Source organism: Saccostrea cucullata, unplaced genomic scaffold (assembly GCF_032062105.1).
Source record: "Saccostrea cucullata isolate Sc308-1 unplaced genomic scaffold, CSIRO_AGI_Scuc_v1 ctg226, whole genome shotgun sequence".
Lineage (NCBI taxonomy): Eukaryota > Metazoa > Mollusca > Bivalvia > Ostreida > Ostreidae > Saccostrea > Saccostrea cuccullata.
Window position 1 is genome coordinate 104,690 of NW_026931887.1, and position 14,707 is coordinate 119,396.

A 14,707-nucleotide genomic window follows, 5' to 3' on the forward strand; every position below is an offset into this window, starting at 1 on the left:
TGGAAAATTATGATTTTATTATGATTAATAATTACAAATGGTATGAATATACCGGTATGCTAGTTTGTATAAAATTTATACAAGTTTACACGGCATGCAATACACAGAGCGTATATCACTGTAAAATTTACTAAGTCAAAAAATTGAATAATTCAATTTATCACTCTTATACTGTCTGAAGACAAACGCGATAAAATGTTTCACTTCTGTAGAAGAGGAAGACAACATGTTGATTTTTCTCTCAGCTGCTTTCTTCCTGATTCCTTTAATTTTCTGAGATTCCAAAAACGACAAATAAAAGAGCCGTATAATTTTATTGCTGCAACAAACGCAGCAATCACACTTGCGTCAGTATTATATGGTTGTTGCTAATGATTGGTGTATCGGTGGCTGGAAACAGCGCACGTGTTCGACAGGAATACTTTCAGAGTCACTGGTCTTCAAGTATTTGTTCAATACGGCAAAAATTTGATTGTTTAAAATCTGGAACTTTCTTATGCGATCCACCATCTTTTTCAATTGCTGAAAAAACAGAGATACATGTAACTGTAGTACTTAACACACAGAGATATCCCGTATTCTAAAGATTGTCATTGTTTACCAACAAGTCAGCAATATTTCAGCCATATTTCGGGGGAAACAATAGGTTAAGATACTTACAATGCCTTTGACGTTTTCATCCTTCATATCTACACGGTTGACCTTAAGAACGTGGTAGCAGAAATCTAGTGCCTCAAACCTCCGTTGCTGTGACAACAGGACAATGAGGGCACATCCGGCCCAGTTCAGTCCCTCCCCATAAAGCTCTCTGTAATGAATCTTCAGCATTCAAATTCTGTATAACAAATGATTTCAGAACATGATACTGACATTTGATAAACATAATAGCCAACTTACTCCACCGAGTACTCGTTTTCTCTGACTGGCATACAGTACACGAATTGTATGGCGCTCCAGAGTCGGTGGAACTCTGTACACTCGTCAATGTTCATGACTCCATTAGCTGGCTGCTGGCCGTGCCAAATCTGATCCTCCACAAACGTCTTGATTCTGGTCAATACGATCTCAAACATGGATAAACCGCAGCACAGCCTCTCTCTGGTAAGTAGATCACCTTCGGCTGCTATGTCTGCTTGCTGTTCAAAGCCAAAATGAAAATTACATGTACCAGTATATGACGAAAAGATAACCAGAAGTCTCTGCCGAGACTGTAGCTCTACTGGTTTGTACTTAGCATTTTAAAGGAATTTCACAGAAAATTCTATTTTTAGTAACCATGGCAACACCGTTCATTGAAATCAAAAACCAATGCACTATTCCATGTATCTTAGTGTTGTCTACTTGTGTGCCAAGTTATACTAAAATCAGACAAAAACTGTAGAAGGAGTAGCGTTTCAAAGGAATTTCACAGAAAATTCTATTTTTAGTAACCATGGCAACACTGTTCATTGAAATCAAAAACCGATGCACTATTCTATGTATCTTAGTGTAGTCTACTTGTGTGCCAAGTTATATTGAAATCAGACCAAAACTGTAGAAGGAGTAGCGTTTCAAAGGAATTTCACAGAAAATTCTATTTTTAGTAACAATGGCAACACCGTTCATCAAAATTAAAAACCGATGCACTATTCTATGTATCTTAGTGTAGTCTACTTGTGTGCAAAGTTATATTGAAATCAGACCAAATCTTTAGAAGGAGTAGCATTTTAAAGGAATTTCATAGAAAATTCTATTTTTAGTAACAATGTCAACACCGTTCATCGAAATTAAAAACCGATGCACTATTCTATGTATCTTAGTGTAGTCTACTTGTGTGCCAAGTTATATTAAAATCAGACCAAAACTGTAGAAGGAGTAGCATTTTGAAGGAATTTCAAAGAAAATTCTATTTTTAGTAACAGTGGCAACAGCGTTCATCAAAATTAAAAACCGATGCACTATTCTATGTATCTTAGTGTAGTCTACTTGTGTGCCAAGTTATATTGAAATCAGACCAAATCTGTAGAAGGAGTAGCATTTCAAAGGAATTTCATAGAAAATTCTATTTTTAGTAACAATGTCAACACCGTTCATCGAAATTAAAAACCAATGCACTATTCTATGTATCTTAGTGTAGTCTACTTGTGTGCCAAGTTATATTAAAATCAGACCAAAACTGTAGAAGGAGTAGCGTTTTGAAGGAATTTCACAAAAAATTCTATTTTTAGTAACCATGGCAACACCGTTCATTGAAATTAAAAACCGATGCACTATTCTACGTATCTTAGTGTAGTCTACTTGTGTGCCAAGTTATATTGAAATCAGACCAAAACTGTAGGAGGAGTAGCGTTTTGAAAAATACAGACAGACGGACAGACAGACGGACAGACAGACAGACAGAAAGCACGGCCATCCAACAAATATCGCATAAGCTCTTCTGGTCTCTGACCAGTAGAGCTAAAAATGAGAGCAAAGAAAACTAAACACCTGGTCTCTGCTTACCTGCGGTGTCCCCAGTTTGCTGATGACCGGGACCACCTGTAAGGCGGCGTATTTAGCCTCCAGCCTCTTCATCATGTTCTTCAGTTCCTGTTCTTTCTCCTTCCGGTTATCACCCTCTATTGGATATAATTTACATATTCCAGTTGAAAAATGGTTTTTGTCATTTTTTGGCATCGAAACCTCCGAATTCAAATGCATTCACATAACTGAATAATTATCCATATTAGATTGTACTGACAAATTCAGATAAAAATTCATTCAGTCTTACCTTTGATTGGTATGAAGGGCTTCGGAATGATGTTCTGAAATGGAGCCGCATGTTTCAAATCACAAACTTCTTCCTGGGTCTGTAAAAAGAAAATAAACATGATCTGAGTCTCTAAAGCACTCCAAACATTTTTTTTTATTTACAGGTGATTATCTTTCTGTAGAACTCCTTTTCCTTCCATTTGATTATGTTTTCATGGAAACAAAATACTCTTGTGACTAAAGTTAACATATGGGTCATGAATTTTGGTGTTGAAAAATCCTTGGCACAGAAATGCATGTACTCTGAAAAATGCACGTGCAATTTATTTAAAATCTAAAATGGCATAAAAAATGGGACTTGTTACTTTAAGAGCAGTTTGGTGAAAAACTATCTCTAACTCTATATAGGACCAAAAAAAATGTTTGAGTAAGAACAGAACTTAATTATAATCGGTAATGAATTACAATAGAGACGGATTTAGTACCACAAAAAGCACGGCCATCCAACAAATTCGCATATTTGTCGGCGCATGATGAAGATTATCAAAATGCCCGCATTAAAATACAAGTATGGACCTCTCGAAAGCAAATTTTAACACATATGGGCCATATTTTTATCAAAAATCACAGTTAAATTACATGTACATAGGCCATATAATTTTAAAACACCATCAACATGATCAAGCATTTGCTATTCGTTGAATGTTTTAATCAGGTATTCTTTTCGAAGGTTAAAACTGATTGAGAAAAAACATTAAAAAAAACTTGTACAGATAAGGGGGGATAAGGGCTCTTGATGTGAGAGGACAGGTTGTCAGTGGGTTGTCTACAAGACACATTGGATGTTTAAACATCGTGCACTCCTATTACAATCTGCTGTTTATTTAGCTGGATAACTATCCATCTCCTATCACAAAGCTTTAAGGACTAATTCCATTTGCTATACAAATGTCGTTTCTACCAGATTATTAAGTAAATATGCTATTTTCCGTCTTCTCTGCATTTAAAATAGCTCGATTTTGTATGTACCTTGCAATAATCACACGTCAAGTGCAGAATGAAAAAAATAATTACAAAAGTTAACAATTTAAAAGATTATTTAAAAAAGAAATTATTGCTTAAAACTTTATTTTGAAATAAAATAGGTAAGTTTTTTGAAATCTTAATAACGAGAGAGGACTTCGTCCTAAATTCCGGTACCATCACAAACGTATTCGAACAGCTGGAAGCAGGAAGGTAGTGACGCAACATAAAGATGACAAGTTCGTTATCACTTCTTATCAATTTAAAATTATAATAAATCCCTAGACCCACATTTCATCTCAACAGGTGTTTATAGTACAAAATCTCGGTTTATCTACACAAACTTTTCATCAAAGTATCACGACCTGCCAAGTTCTTTGATGAATTTTGGAATCTGAGAAAGTGAGAAGAAAAGATACCACACGGTGTATCTTTGTATAAGCTTATTCTAACATATACAAAACTCTCAGATATATACAAAACGGTAAAAACAAAGTCTTACGACGAACCCGTGCTGAAACGGTCAAAGACTCGAACGCATGCATTTCCGGGACGACTAACAGGTGGTAAGGAATATACAAGATAAGGAATCGTCCCCCTTGTCTGTGACCCTTGTCGCGCGTGTTCCCGGCTAATTAGCCCGTAATTACCGCCATTTTTGGAGACAGAACGTGGAGGGACCCGGCACCCCCTGGTGGAATTTTCGCCTAATCATATCTGGAATAAACAAACATTCGTGCGCAGCGATGACAGGAGTAATCTGTTACAAGAATTGGTGAGGAGTCTCGGCATGATAAGATCTGGTACTCATGAGGGATACAGGAAAACCGTGAAGGTGGAGAGCGGACTCAGTCTATATGTAACCTTATAGTGTGTGTCAGAGGATCTTGTACCTAAAACTGTGGACTAATATACTACAGGTAATTCTTTGGTACTATGTAAAGTACATTTACCGCTAAGTATGTCAAATGATAACAGTCTTCAATTCACACGGAAATTTGTACTATTAACGGAACTGTCATATCATGTTAAGGATATTTTATGTGCTTTAGGATTAATTAATTAAAGGAAGTTATACCCAAAAAAGAAACAAAATTACATCTGAAAAAATTCCTCCAAAAAACAATTCCTTATAATTACCGCGTTAAAATGGAAATATTGGTTAAATATTTCCCTAGAATTAGTGATCATACTTAAAAATGAAATTCGTGGATTTAATCAAGAAATGAGACGATTAATTTTTCCTCATATAAAATTTCAATCTGATAAAAGCATACCTTTGCTATGCTCCGGAATTCTCATGGTCGCTGTTTTGTACAGAGACCATCAGAAATTTCACAGCGTAACAAAGATCCGATTTTAATTCAAAAATGAAAATTCTTACAAAATACTCATAATGAGATATACTGCCAACAATAGGGAAAAAAAACAAAATTCTTATGAATTCTCAGAATTATCAATTCTTAGAATTGTAAAAATTAAATACATATTTAACTTACCGGTAAAACCCTAGACGTCATATTCATATAGAATAGATAATTAAACACACATAAACAATTATTTTAACTGAATAAAAATCAACTGCTGATATTCCCATTCGACGTCCAGTAACTTCCAAAATAGTAAAGAAAATTATGTAATTAAAACATAAAATTAATATAATTTTTTTAAATTTTGCCGAAGTTTGACACTGTCTTTAGTAAATGTAATGTCTTTTGTATCGTAGGGAACAATTTCAAAAGAAAACTTAAACATCCTAATGTCGATTTCTTTCGATAAGGTCTCAAATGTACCAATGGAAATGTCTCAGTAAAACATATTCCTAATAAAGATCGGATAAAAGTGGCCTATTACAGAACTGGAGTTATTTACATGTATTTTATCTTTTGAAAATATTCCATTGAAATGTTTTCTTTTATTTTCGTGATATCATTTTAGGCATATGATAAAATAGTTATATATTAATTTTCTGTTTTGGCGAACGTCTTACATTGAAAGATTTGGACAGAAAAAAACTTATGTGAGCAAGAATACTTCATATAAGTTTTATTGAAGATGATGATGATTTGTGTCCATATATTTCTTGATTATTCTGGTTAAATAGACTTGTGGAAACTGTTTAACAGTTTAATACTTGAATATGTTTCTCTTCCTTTTTCTTTATTCAAATGAAAATTAGTACTAAGATTCTGTATTTTCTATAGGTAATTAAAATGGGTGACTGCAGCTTTAACTCCACGGAAGTGAATTTCCCAGAAGCCACGTCTGATCTGGAAAGCGTCACAAAATGGCTACGATTCTGTAAGGCCGCTTACGTCGACAAATGTGACATGTACCACCTCCATCCGCGTCTCTCTAACCTCTCCTTCTTCTTCAGCGAGGCGACGGAGGAGGACTGCTTGAACACCAAACAGCTAACGGCCTACTGCATCTCCATGATCCTAAGTGTTCTGATCATCCTCGCAAATAGTGTCATCCTCGCTGCGTTTGTGTACGGCCGAAATCGTCTGCTGAAGAGCTCCAATATCCCCATCATCAGTCTAGCACTCTCAGATCTCCTGACAGGGATTACCTTTCTTTATACGTCTACATGGAATCTCATCATTTTGGATGCTGGCTATGACTTTGATTTGATGAAGATTCAATACTATGCAAGCATGCGTGCCAACTACTACCTGTGCTTAACTCTAGATGGACCTGGTTTTGTTTTCGCTTGCATGATGTCCTCTGTTTTAAGTCTGGCCGTCATTGCATCAGATCGCTACCTGGCGATTTTCCATTCTTATCGCTATCACTTCTGGATCACTACCCCAAGAATGGTGGTAGCAGTTATAATTATCTGGTTAATTTCTTTAATAGTCAGTGTTCTTCCTTTGATGGGTTGGAACAATTGGAGTGGAACATGCCAGTTGACTGACGTTATGGATTATGACTATCTCGTGCTGTGGAGCTCTATTTGCTTTATTTGTGGATTTCTCATTCTTTTCATATATCTGAGGATATTTATAGTGGCTAGGAAGCACAGTCGTCAGATTCAGGCACAGGTGTCTTCTACAACTAACACCAGTGAAACCGTTCCACCAGAACCAAGGGTCAGCAAAGATTTCACAACTGTGAAGCCTAGAAACAATACCTCTAGTTCTCTTACAAGTTCAAAATCCACTGTGGACTATCTGGAAGATAGTGGTTGCCATGATGTCACAGAGATGCATAATATGTCCACACAAGAATCAAACACAAGTGAGCTACAGAACAAAAAGGAATCCTTGGAGGAGAATATTGATGAGAAAGAAGATGCAGACAAAAAAGAAGCCGCAGCAAGGGCAGAAAATGTAGATCCAGGCACAAGCCAGGAAGACAGTAAAAATAAAGACAAAGATGTCAATCAGACTGGTGAATCAGACAGCAAGACAAAAGGGACAAAACAAGAGAAGAAGAGATCAAGTGGTGCAACAGTGGTCTTCATGGCTGAGACCAAAAACTCATCAAAATCGTCCAAGAAGCAAACCGACAAAAAAGGATTTCAAAAACCGACCATGAAGGCTGTACGGACCACAGCCATGATCCTGGGGGCTTTCTACCTATGCTGGACCCCTTTGTTGGTGTACCTACTACTGAAAGTTCAGGATCAGTTCCACAACCTCACACTGTATTATCTGTTTGTTGTGACACAGCTTAACTCTCTGTTTAACCCCCTCGTGTATGGATTCAGACAGATGGATATAAAGAATACACTCCACAGGATGAGAACATGTCAAAAGGCATACTAACTCTGAGAACTTTAATGATCAGAACATGTTTATCTAAAAAGGAACAATCTTTACTGAAAAACACAAATGTGCTAGAACTTGGGCATTGCATGGTGCATTTTATCTTGGGCATTTCATGGTGCATTTTAAAGTTCTCGTTGTTCCCTTTCAAAATCGTGACATAAAATGAAGCAAAAGTAGGAAAAATGGTGATTGATTTCTAACACAACTCCTACTCATACTTCGTATAAAATGGGAACTGTTTTTACACCATTTGTTGTGGTCCTAACGAGCCTGCTGAGCTGAATCTCAAATACAAAGATCTGAATTTTGTATAACATTACATACTAGCCACACACAACTTTAAGTCAGCCATGTGGAAACTTACTTTTTCTATGAAATGATATATTAACACAAAAGGGAACTCAAAAACTTCCAGTTTGAATTTTTTGTTTAAATAACAAATATCAATCTAACTGTATTATACCCAGCACACATTAGTATAGATTTGAAATATATTTAGATTTGTAAATATTAAATACGCATGTATTTGATGTATCCCATAATAAAATGAATAAAATGATTTTTCTATTGTTTTCTCAAAGCAACTTGACATCTTTATTAATGTTTAATCTGAAATTGCTTAAAGGCAAAGACTTTTACAATATCCATGATGTATAATTTAAAATTATATACACTCTGATATTCCCTTAGCTTTGTAATTACGAAGGGGTACATATATTTTGGCAAAATTCTATAAATGTAATGGAGTTATTTTAGTATCATCAGCCTCTACTGATCATGGTTAGTGTTTGGTCAATGATGAATGAACAAATAATTGAAAGAAACTCTAATTGTCTCTGATATGTTATTGTAAAATTCTTTTAAATATTGGTTTAGCAATAACTATCTAAAATGAAAGCAGGATTTGGTTACATTTTGAATACAGAGACGTTCAGAATGTGTAAAACTAACCAGAGCCTGTTCTACCAGCATACAGAACAGAATGGCATTTCCTACTTCTCTGAAACTCTGGAAGACTTCGGTTCTAAGATCGGGATATTGGATTAACTCTGCCAGCTGAGCTTGATAGTAACCCATTACACCTAGTATCAAAACAATGCAACAAAGGTTTTCATGAAATATAAGTGTACATACACATAGACATATAAATTATTCAGTTCTTAAAAATACAAGAACAGGGATTCAAAGAACAAAGTACAGTATTGGCCAAAAAATGCCGGATGTCAGACCTGCTCCGTTCAAAACATTTTAAAGAGCTTAGAACTTTTAGAATGAAATGATATATAATTTACATTTGTATATACCTGACTCAAAAGTATGCATTGGAAAAATAATATACTGTACCTTTGGTAGCAGAACGTCGAGATTTTACGAAGAATTTTGACGAGACGTCATACGTTTAACGTGTAGTAAGCGTTATCCGAAAACCCTAACTAACTCGCCAGGTCAAGTAGGAACAACTTAATTTCTTTAATTTTTATTTAAAATAAACTGTGTTGATTTATTAATACTCATTGTTGTTTTGTTTTTCTTTTTTTTTTTAATTTATTTTTTAGCATTATTATATACTTACAATGTAATCATCCACGAAGGTATCTCCGCTTTAGTTGATGAGAATTGTTAAAAGTCTAACAGAGGAACGTGGAGAAAAAGGAATAAACTGTATTTTCTTTTTGATATTTGCTTTCATTTTATTGCAGTGATTATACGCTCTAAATAATTTTTTGGCTATTTCTCTAAAATAAATTGAGAAAAATTTCTATATCAGATCTAGTGAAAACCAGAAGTCTCTGTCGAGACTGTAGCTCTACTGGTTTGTACTTATCAAAAACCATTGCACTATTTTATGTATCTTTGTGTAGTCTACTTATGTGCCAACTTATTTTGAAATCAGACAAAAACTGTAGAAGGAGTAGCGTTTTTAAGGAATTCCACAGAAAATTCTATTTTGAGTAACCATAGCAATACCGTTCATCGAAATCAAAAACCGATGCACTATTCTATGTATCTTAGTGTAGTCTACTTGTGTGCCAAGTTATATTGAAATCAGACCAAAACTGTAGAAGGAGTAGCGTTTTAAAGGAATTTCACAGAAAATTCTATTTTTAGTAACCATGGCAACACCGTTCATCGAAATCAAAAACCGATGCACTATTCTATGTATCTTAGTGTAGTCTACTTGTGTGCCAAGTTATATTGAAATCAGACCAAAACTGTAGAAGGAGTAGCGTTTTAAAGGAATTTCACAGAAAATTCTATTTTTAGTAACCATGGCAACACCGTTCATCGAAATAAAAAACCGATGCACTATTCTATGTATCTAAGTGTAGTCTACTTGTGTGCCAAGTTATACTGAAATCAGACCAAAACTGTAGAAGGAGTAGCTTTTTAAAAGGAATTTCAAAGAAAATTCTATTTTTAGTAACCATGGCAACACCGTTCATCGAAATCAAAAACCGATGCACTATTCTATGTATCTTAGTGTAGTCTACTTGTGTGCCAAGTTATATTGAAATCAGAAAAAAACTGTAGAAAGAGTAGCGTTTTAAAGGAATTTCACAGAAAATTCTATTTTTAGTAACCATGGCAACACCGTTTATCGAAATCAAAAACCGATGCACTATTCTATGTATTTAAGTGTAGTCTACTTGTGTACCAAGTTATACTGAAATCAGACCAAAACTGTAGAAGGAGTAGCGTTTTAAAGGAATTTTACAGAAAATTCTATTTTTAGTAACCATGGCAACACCGTTCATCGAAATCAAAAACCGATGCACTATTCTATGTATCTTAGTGTAGTCTACTTGTGTGCCAAGTTATATTGAAATCAGACCAAAACTGTAGAAGGAGTAGCGTTTTAAAGGAATTTCACAGAAAATTCTATTTTTAGTAACCATGGCAACATCGTTCATCGAAATCAAAAATCGATGCACTATTCTATGTATCTTAGTGTAGTCCACTTGTGTGCCAAGTTATATTGAAATCAGACCAAAACTGTAGAAGGAGTAGCGTTTTTAAGGAATTTCACAGAAAATTCTATTTTTAGTAACCATGGCAACACCGTTCATCGAAATCAAAAACCGATGCACTATTCTATGTATCTTAGTGTAGTCTACTTGTGTGCCAAGTTATACTGAAATCAAACTAAAATTGTAGGAGGAGTAGCGTTTTGAAAAATTGTTTACAGAATCAGAGAGACGGACGGACGCCGGACGCATTACTATCGCATAAGCTCTTCTGGTCTCTGACCAGTAGAGCTAAAAAATGTACTGATGAAAAAAAAATCGAAAATCTATATATTCTATTAAGAGCGACACTGAGCACTAGCGACAGTTTTCACGGTTACACCGGCACCAAATAAGTTCAATTCTCAAGAGTATGGAATATGTAAGGTGCAAGAACAGAAAACTCAGATGTCAAGATAAATATTATTTATATTACATATAATTACTGGAACAGTACTAGTAGTATAGAAGACTATGGTTTTAATTAATGTACAGTAGAAATCCCCCCTCTAATGGTCAATTTTGCTAATAAACTTATAAAGACATTAAATTATATAAATAGGAATGCGAGGGATTTCGATCCCGATTAAAAAAAAATATCTTTTTAAAATCGAATGATGGGTACATGAAAACCGATTGTTTTCTGTGATATACAATGTATTCATTTATATCCTGCTTGGTGACAGAGGAATACTTAAAATTTAAATATAACACCACCACCCACCCCACCCCCAATCGAGTTTAATGAGTTCTTATCATTTATATATGCCTTTCACAAATATCTTTTTTAATAACACATGTAAAATAATATTTGATAAGACTGAAAATGAATTATCAGTAAATGTTTTGATTCAAAAGTTTTTTTTTTTTGGGGGGGGGGGCAGTTATAAATCGGACTTTCAGTTCAGACTGAATAACATAACAGACATTCTTTCAATTCGCTTAAAAAGTTTTAAAAACCTGTTCGGAAATTATTATTGGTTAGTATTCAGCTGATTACTCTTCTCGTTTCACACTTGAAAGGCTTTCTACATTTTTATTTAAGTCCGTGTAAATACTCAAAGTCATTTGTTTATATGTTTACATATTCAATACATGTTGACAAGTATAATCGCTCATGGATTATTTCGCAGAATCCTCACCTTCTAGCAGCCAATGACAAATATTCATTCCAAATTCCAAATGTTTTTATTTCAAGTTTTTGCCTATTAATATTATGATCAAAATACGTTTGAGTTGCTAGTATCACTTTCCGTTTTTTTTTTTCATTTCTCGCAAAATGTCTTTGCTTAGTAGAGAATGTAGCTATTTAAAAATAAAAAAAATAAAATAAAAACTTCCTTATGTCTTTACTTTTCTGACAATTGAACGTGATATACGAGGTACGTATGATTCTTGCAATAAACAAAAAGAATCGAATGGGCTTATTTACAATACAATACACACAGGTATTTCCTACATGTATATATATGTAAAGGATATACTAAACATGTCAAATGTATTGGTCCATAAAAAGTAATTTTAGTCATTTTCCACAGGAATTAATGTTAATAAAGTAAGCAAAAACAAAAAAAACACAAAAAAAAACCCACTAACAACCTGCAATCCCTATTCCTGGGAAACACGGGTCTTTCATTAGTTGGCCCATAACAACCCCTCCCCCACAAATAGATATTACCATTTCTTAGAGCGTTGCAGTGACGTAACATCATTTTGTGAGCGTGAGGGGGGGGGGGGGGGCTGCCAAAGAGAAAAAATAACTTACCGGAAAAGCGTTGACAAGCAAATAAATGATAAAAATAATAATAACTAAAAATAAAAAAAACAAAAAGGGGGGAAATTGCCCAAACTCGAAAGTCATATTTCGGGAGGGGGGTGTCGAGGCCAACTTCTTTCAGTACCATTTTTTTCATACATTAAATACTACATATACTTTACCCTTATTTCTCTGTACTGTAACAAAAAGTTGTGGGGGGGGGGGGGCAACCGGCCTTTCAATGAACATTTCTAATGGTAAAATGTTTGGGAAAAAAGTACCCCCCTCCCCCTGTTGCTGCGTGTTCATGTTGAATTTTTTTGAAAGAGTCGCTAGCGTTTTCTTTTATTGCATATGTAATTTCTTGTATTTCCCAATATACGTCATACTGTTTCTGTTTTCTATAGTACATGTAAAAAATGCGTAATGTTACTAGTATGAAGTGGTGGGATTTTATCTACATAAACATGTATTAATATCGTCGCAATATAAAGATAGTGCAAAATAAAAAAAAAATTCATACATGTATATGTAGATGCTAGTTTTTCTACATGAACTCCATGATCACAAATTAAAAATTGTATTGTCTATGCACTGCACTCGGATTTACGTGTGAAATACATTTACATGTATCTGTGTATATAAAAGACGTACTGTTTACAGCTCACTCAGATTTTTTTTCACGGGAAAGAACTAAACAGCAAAGGTGTCCAAACACTCATTTCATTGCTGACAACTTTCAAAGACGATCTACTTTCCTTTGTGTAACAAAGAATCACGTGGATTCTGTCTAATCTGTTTGACTCTTTACTGTTAATCTTTTTAAAAATAAATCTGAAAATCCAAGGATGAAAGGGGTAACCCTTAATTGATCACAAGTCAAAAGCTGCTGAATATATTTCAGAATTCTACGAACATGCACATGTATACATGTACATTGTAAGTGTTTCTTTTTTTTTTTAATTAAATAAGCACCACCCTTTTCCTATATACCACTAGCATCTAAATACCCGTATATATTTGTGTTACAAACATATATTCTGCACGAAATATTTGCACAAAAGAAAAACAATACAATAAATAAACATCTGAGTTTGTATGCGCTATTTCGGACAATTAATGTACATATGTACTATCTGGTATTCGGGAACTTTTTTACTTGGATTGTTTTTTTTTTTAACTGATATTAACTACACAAGATTTACATCATGTATGTATTATTTATTTTTCACAATTAAAGGGTAAAAATAATGATTGATCTCGCAAAAGAAAAGGTAATCGTAAAGTTTATTCAATGTACTTACATTTTATTGTATTTTTTATGGTTGCAATTTGATTGTTCGGAGGTCACACTGTGACTAAAGTTAGACTATATACATTGAGAAGACTCGTAAAAGAAAATATAATTAAACTGAGGTACATGTATTACCGATTTTTTAATTACTCTTGTAATAATTAAATTTAAAAAATATTATTGTGCTTTTTTGTGGCTTGAATTGAGGCCTATAGGATATTTTAGTACTGTTGCTCAATAATACATGTACAGCCGAAGGACACTAGTATACGAACTTAAAAGTGCATACGATGTACAAACAGCATAAGCACAAGCGGCATCTTTAATTACAATTTATTTTTTGTTTTCAAAATATTTTATTTATATTTATAGCTATTTATATAGTTTCTAAGTCCAGTGATGGGACTTGAAATAAAAAATCTCATTCTATGTAAATTAAGCGTCATTAGCATCGAATCAGGAACATTGCGTTGGTAGAATATCTTTATCCGTATGCTAACTTTTGTAAAATTCATATTGATCACAGGTGACAACCAACACTATTTTAATAGTGTGACTAAGATATGTAATGATGAACTTATATGCAGAGTATAAAAGTGGTTGTTGCGTGTGAAAGGGTCTAATTTCAGCAAAGATCATTCATTTTTCAGCATAATTTAACGATTTTGTACGACCATTCGATGTTTAGCGCGTATCAGTGACGTCATAGTTAAAAATTACGTCATTTTTGTACCTGTAGAATTTACTTCGCATCTTCCTTACTTCAATGCATAACATCAAACAATGATATAAAGATGATTAAAATATTGTACTATTTGCGGCGAATTATTGCTAATACCGTATTTTGTTCTTTCTTCCTAAAAAATCTCTAACACATAAAGAATGAGCTTGTCTTTAATCTTACCAGGAGAGCCGTAATCATATCTCAGAAGGCGGCAGACCGGGGGCATCACCGTCATCAAGGTTTTAACATAGTCCATCAGAGTTCCCTTCAACTGTAGGTCATAAAAATCACAAATAATTATTAGCAGTGGATATAAAGTCTGCCCTTAAAAGTAGTATTATGTTGTGATCCATATATATACACTGTATATATAAATATATGTCTATGTTTTCCTCAACCCAT

The 14,707-nt window shown here is 34.1% G+C and overlaps 2 protein-coding genes across 2 annotated transcripts in view; one reads left to right on the forward strand and one right to left on the reverse strand.

The window, feature by feature from the left end:
* The window catches only part of LOC134233936 (cytoplasmic FMR1-interacting protein-like), a 25,018-nt gene continuing 10,311 nt past the window's right edge, over positions 1 to 14,707 (reverse strand). The window contains exons 22-28 of the mRNA XM_062715997.1: positions 14,486 to 14,576; positions 8,478 to 8,608; positions 2,750 to 2,828; positions 2,482 to 2,597; positions 898 to 1,136; positions 661 to 808; positions 1 to 522 (exon numbers count right to left, since the gene is read on the reverse strand). Of these exons, the coding sequence (XP_062571981.1) occupies positions 355 to 522; positions 661 to 808; positions 898 to 1,136; positions 2,482 to 2,597; positions 2,750 to 2,828; positions 8,478 to 8,608; positions 14,486 to 14,576 (972 nt within the window). The 3' untranslated portion in view covers positions 1 to 354. The remainder of the gene's footprint in view (positions 523 to 660; positions 809 to 897; positions 1,137 to 2,481; positions 2,598 to 2,749; positions 2,829 to 8,477; positions 8,609 to 14,485; positions 14,577 to 14,707) is intronic.
* Positions 4,593 to 7,697, forward strand: LOC134233916 (D(2) dopamine receptor A-like). The gene is made up of 2 exons (XM_062715970.1): positions 4,593 to 4,673; positions 5,958 to 7,697. The coding sequence occupies exon 2, from the start codon at positions 5,967 to 5,969 to the stop codon at positions 7,521 to 7,523; it is 1,557 nt and encodes a 518-aa protein (XP_062571954.1). The 5' UTR covers positions 4,593 to 4,673; positions 5,958 to 5,966; the 3' UTR covers positions 7,524 to 7,697.